The 6000-nt window shown below is 44.7% G+C and overlaps 1 protein-coding gene across 1 annotated transcript in view; it reads right to left on the bottom strand.

The window, feature by feature from the left end:
* The window catches only part of LOC117773857 (reticulon-4 receptor-like 1), an 83668-nt gene continuing 77668 nt past the window's right edge, over positions 1-6000 (bottom strand). Inside the window, exons 2-3 of the mRNA XM_034605622.1 lie at positions 3587-4041; positions 1-2753 (exon numbers count right to left, since the gene is read on the bottom strand). Coding sequence (XP_034461513.1) covers positions 1860-2753; positions 3587-4041 — 1349 coding nt within the window. The 3' untranslated portion in view covers positions 1-1859. The remainder of the gene's footprint in view (positions 2754-3586; positions 4042-6000) is intronic.

The raw sequence follows: 6000 nt of genomic DNA, 5'->3' as shown, positions 1-6000 counted from the left end.
TGTATAACTTCGTAATGATGTAAGAAACAAGGAGACTTTGAGCATCACTGGCTAGTGTAGGTACCTGGATGGCCGGTGTGTGTCTGTACATTTTAACCGAGCATGTGAGACATTGTGGTGAGTTACTCTGAAATAGCTCGGGTCTAAAAGTCAAAGCATGGACAGCATCTGTGGCGCTCTGCTCCGGGGGTTTGAAAGCCGTGGGCTCAAAGGGGTTGGTGGTTGTCAGTGGTACAGGAAGGCTGTGAGGGTGATCGGGCTTTGTTACGGGTGGTTGTGCGTGAACTCTTCCAATTTATGGTTCAGGGCGCCGTTACCCACAGTCCTCTTTGTCCTTTGTCCTTCTCTGCTATTTTTCCAAAGAAAAATCCCAAGACTCAGAAAGGGCTCTGAGTATCGCTCCTCTCGGACGTGGCGGCCTTAAAATCCAGCTCTCCACTCAGGGCTCACAGATTGTCAAGTCCGTCTGATTTGGAGTGCACTCAACACACAGGAAACGTTCTGTTGCAGTTTATTCCGTCCCCGTTTTTTAACAGTTTCTTTGCTGCTTTTTGTTTTCCCAGTTTCAGACCATTGATTCGACCATTGCAGGGGACATATTGCAATTGTTGCTGTCAGCTGTACTCTTCCCTGATTGTAGGCCCCAGCATTTGAAAACCCTCCTGCCTCTATTTGGATTGAATTGTCTGTGCTTGAAGGATATATTTATATGTTGTTTTTACATTAACCTCCACAGCATTACAAAGGAAAGTGCATAAAAGTTTCTGGGAGTCTGAAGTTTTGTGAGCCGGGCTTGGGCCTCAGCTTTTTCCTTGGCCTGCATAAGTCGACCTTTCAGACCGCTCAGGCTCGTTGAGGCCTCGGTTTTGTAGCCAATGAGGTCGAAGAGCGAATGGGAACGTCTCTCACCACAGTTTGTCCTTAATGGCCACTGGCTCCCATTAGGCACTCTTGCAATCTAGCTTCATTCTACCCGCATGGCTTTAGTGATTTCTTCAGTGGACACACAGTCACACAAAGCAGCAACACTGAAATCTTCACTTGTTCATCCACTCACTCATTTACGCAGTGACAAGTTGGCTCATTTAATGATTGGTTAGTTCTGAATGGCTTTTAAGTTGATAGGATGCAAAGGATATATATTAACGTTAACAGTGTTAAAAGTTGTTGAAAAATTGATGTGTTATAAATCCAGTGGTGTGTACTTAAAACCCCCAAAACACAGATGTGCATTAAAGTGAGTCAACCCTGCTGTGAGACATGGAAGTAAAAGCACTTTACTAGCAGACATACATTATAGTAATTATAGTTTTTACTGCCAATGCGATGACTCAGTTACTGCCAATTGTGTTTGCAGGATTTTGTTATCGAGTCTTCGTTGCTGTTGAGTGAAAAGTGCGTCAGATTGTGTCTTTGTCTCGGTGTGATTGACAGATGAAGGGTGCGCTGGGAGAGCACTGTTGTATCAAGAGGGCTAAACATAGAGACTAAGCCTTGAACTGTTTTGATCCTAACTGTGTGTTGTTTCCTGCCATTATTAAAATGAATCATTGGCTTCTTATTTTGTGTGGCTGTACAGTTTTATAAGCACATAAACTCAGTGAAACAATCGATGCCACTGAGGCAAATGCAAAGTTTTCCTGTTGTTCCCCTTGGTGACATCATCAAAGCAATGGGATAAATTGTTTTCCCTGACTCATAATGATCCCTGCCCTAAAACCTCAGGGATACTTCGACAGTAGATATTGGATAATGTTCTTTATACACAGACGTGTACACGCAGTTGTACACACACGCCCCTTTGTAAGAGCCAGGGCAGGGGTTTTCAGGAGAATGAATCATAGAGTCCGTTTCCCTTCTCAGCGTAGGATCACAGAGCTGAGCGACAGCAGCAGGGCTGATGAGAAACAGATAATAAAATCTGAAAGGTGTGACCCTGCTCTATTATTAGCTCTCTGGACCCCACTTGGTGGGCCGACAGAAGTCCTGAGGGTGCACTTGTTCTTCCTCCGTCCAGTTCCAGACAGGTCAAATTTACCCCCGTCTGGAGTATAGTCTTTCTCATCCCCCTCCAGTAGTACCTGTACCTCGTTGAGACCCCCTTTTGCCTTGCGACCCCGGCGGGTACAGTTTCTGCGGCTTCCCTTTGGCGGCCGTGGCAGGGGTGAAGGTGAAGGCAAGCTGTATTGGTCCCCGTGGGGCAAGTACGGCCGCTGATGGTGGTTATGATGGTTTCTGTGACGATTCAAGTGGTTCAAAGACTCTCCATGATCCATCTCCCTATCTGGGGCACCATGACCCTCGCTTGGCAAGCAACTGGGCAGCTCCTCCTTCTTCAGTGTTTTCAGGTCCTTCTCTGCCAGCTCCGGTGGTGAAACACACATCAGAGTGGAGGTCGAACCTCTGAACCTCCGCAGCCAATCCCACAGCGACAGGGCCTTGCAGTCACACTCCCAGGGGTTGTCATTAAGCCGTAGGTACTCTAGTGCTGGCAGCAGAGTCATGCTGGAACCAGAGAGCTCCGTCAAGGAGTTATTAAACAGGTACAGGGTGGTGAGGCGTCGCAGGTCATGGAAAGCCTGGCGGTCAACCCACTGGATTCGGTTCTGGTGGAGAAGTAGACGGTCTAAGACCCCCAGACCACGGAAGGTGTTCTGGCGAAGGCTCCACAGTTTATTGCCATGCAAGAAGAGATGACTGAGGTTCAGTAGGTCGATGAACAGGTCATCCTCCAGAAACTCTAACTGGTTGTCCTGCCAGGGTGTTGGGGGGGGGGGAGGAAAGAAAAACAGAAGCTGAGATTATTTTTATGAATAATTTTACATAATTACCTGCATTGTAATAATATATACTTTTGAAAAAACACTGAAATGACTAACAGCTTTTAGCTCAGTTCAAGCATCACACAAGTACCCAATTAAATAATACTAGTATACATTTTGCAACACAAAGGAAAAGGTTTGTCTTACAAATTACACATAATATATCAACAAGGAATTCAAACATTGGTACTTTGTGGATGCATGATGAAGAGTCCCAGTACAAAAACAGTGTAAAACAGGTCAGACATGATTTTCTTTGCCTTTATGAATGGTGTGTCAGAAGTTGAGCACTTTGTTAAAATAATGGAGCCAATGATTGTCAGTGATCAAAACAAGTTGTACCAAACTGTTACAGATAATGTAAGAATGTCGTCAAGAATCAATGATGTAACCTTTCCTCTATTTCAATAGCATTCATTTTCCAATCAATACTAATAGAAGAGATCCTCTCCATATAGTAAAACCAAATCTCCTCCTAAACCCACTCTGTAATAATAATGAAATCATACACTCAATCCTGGATTTCAATTCCTTTGCTGTTGTCCTGTAGTGGTTGACCACAGAAATTATACTGTAGGCTTCTTAGTGCGAGGGAGGCTGTGTGGCATTTCCCCTGCACTCAGGATAACGGCTAGCATTTGATCAGTGTCCAATTCGTAGGCAGTAAGTGCTGAGCCAGGCTGATGGACAGATTACAGCATAATGCGATTGTGGATGCAGATGCATTATGCAGTAGAGATAAAGAGGAGCTGTTATCCATGTACCTGTAGGTAGAGATACTGGAGATTATTCAGGCCCGAAAAGATCCCTTGTGGCAGGCTGATCAGACCACAGTGGTATAGGTGCAGGGCGTGGAGCCGCCCCAGGCCCTGGAAGGTGTCTGAAGCGATGGCCTTCAGGTGCCTGTTGTCCCCGAGGTCGAGCTCCTCCAAGCGGTCGAAGCCGTGGAAGGTGGAGGGTTGTATGTAGGAGATGTTGTTGGAGTAAAGCCACAACATGGTGGTGGTGGGTGAGAAGTGGCCGCGGAGCAGCCGCTGGATCTTGTTGTTCTGCAGGAAGACCCGCTCGCTCTGGGCGGGGATGCCCTCGGGCACGGCATGGAAGTTGTGGGCCTGGCAGGAGACGGTGCTAGGTGAAGTGTAGCAGATGCAGTGGTGAGGGCAGGGCAGCGACAGATCTAGGCCACACAGCACTAACAGTAACTCCACCCCACCGTAACCTGGGAGAGGAGAGGAAACGGTGATGGAAGGAGATGGAGGGAAAGAGAACGAGAAAAAAACACAAGCAGAATTAATTGAATTCATACAGCAGAGCTGCTGTTATCAGAAGCATCTTGAATGAAACACTCATTGCTCTCAGTTTACAAGGACAACAATGTGCATGGTTCAGTGCAGACAAATTACAACGCTGACACAAATCTCTTAAAAACACACACACGCACGTATGCACACACACACTCGCGTATTGTTCTAGGATTCAATTCTTCTTCCATATATTTCAATCATTACCAGACTGTTTACCCTTAACCTTGCGTACCCTTGACTGTTATCTTCATCCTAAGTTGTTTCAAAACCACAAATCCAAACTCAGGGGAGCGTTTTTTGTTTTTAAGTTTTGCAGAAACCTTGAAAATCCTTCATACCAAGATGCACCCACCACAAACAGATATTAAAACAAAGACACAAAGCAGTCGCACAAACAGTTTTTTTTGGAAGCAGGGTGTGTGCGGTCTTGTGTCTTTTATTGTGTGGTTTTATGATTGTCACAGAGGTATGCACACTTTTATTTATCTGTTCCTTTGGACCAATCTCAACGAGACACACACACACACCTACACACACACCTACACAATCGCACCGCACAGTGTTATATCCTTTGGTTATCCTCTAAAGGCGACAGAAAATCGATTTTACTTCTGCTTACAAGTGAACACGCATCACACCTGTAATTCCCACAATAAGGGAAATGGAGAAAGCCGGAGAGAAGGTGGAGGCTGAGGCAGGAATGGCCGTCTGCCTGTGAAGTGGATATAAGGTTTTGCTTTTTAGATTGTCTTCGTCACTCCTTAGTTATTTATTCGCTTTTTTTTTTCTCTTGCCCTGGATCTTTTATCTGTTTAATGTATTGTGTGTGTGTGTCTCTCTCTCTGTCTCTTTGTGTGTGTGTGTGTGTGTGTGTGTGTGTGTGTGTGTGTGTGTGTGTGTGTGTGTGTGTGTGTGTGTGTGTGTGTGTGTGTGTGTGTGTGTGTGTGTGTGTGTGTGTGTGTGTGTGTGTGAGCATCAGTGACATGGACAGATGTGATGGACAGATGTCAGGTTGACTACGACACAGCTGCTCTGTAAAGAACAACATGTTCCCAGATGTCAGCAGAGGACGGGGGTATTATCCGTGTGGTCCACGTGTCTCTCCCGCTATGTGCTCTTGTCTCACCATATATATACGCAGGGTAACATAATGTGTGTTTGTGTGCGTCTCTGCACACAGTATGTGACATTTTGTCTCGGACGCGGGAGCAGTGCCTGTTGTCTTTGACGGGGCTGACCTTTTCGTCACAAAAAAACCAGAAAAGACAAACACACAACTGCTGTCGTCATGGCAGCCTATTTTCTGTCTCATACCAACAGCAAATCAATACTGTATAATCCTAAACTTAAACACTGTGTTAATTTCATGGATATTTAACTTATAATAAATGGTAATTCATCATATTATTTTTGCATGGCTCTATGGATCCACAAGATGAATCGTGTTGACTTTAATGAACCCCGCACAATGTAGCGCCACCATCAGGCCAATATTCGTCTGTCCAGTATTTTGATTTAGGACCAAAGATTTAAAAAGACATAAATTCCTTTATACTCCATATTCCTTATTGTCATTATTAATATTATTAGTTGTATTTTTGTTTTCAATTAAATGATTCACTTTTGTTTATTAAGAGAAACTCTTTCGACGTAGTTCAGGACTCACGGCTAAAAACTTTCTGTGCTGTTGTTCTTTCCTGTCATGTCAACTTTTAATAAATGAGCCTATGACATTCCCATTAATCTCAAGTGTGCTAGGGATGGTTATTAAAAGCTAAAGTAGTGGGGACCATTCAACCATGAGTTTAAGATCAACTCAAGTAGCTTTCAACCATAATTGATGCATATGCTGAAGATGGCATCAGGTTCCCTTG

Source organism: Hippoglossus hippoglossus, chromosome 14, assembly GCF_009819705.1.
Source record: "Hippoglossus hippoglossus isolate fHipHip1 chromosome 14, fHipHip1.pri, whole genome shotgun sequence".
NCBI classification, from domain to species: Eukaryota; Metazoa; Chordata; class Actinopteri; order Pleuronectiformes; family Pleuronectidae; genus Hippoglossus; species Hippoglossus hippoglossus.
This window is presented reverse-complemented; position numbering and strand designations above follow the sequence as displayed.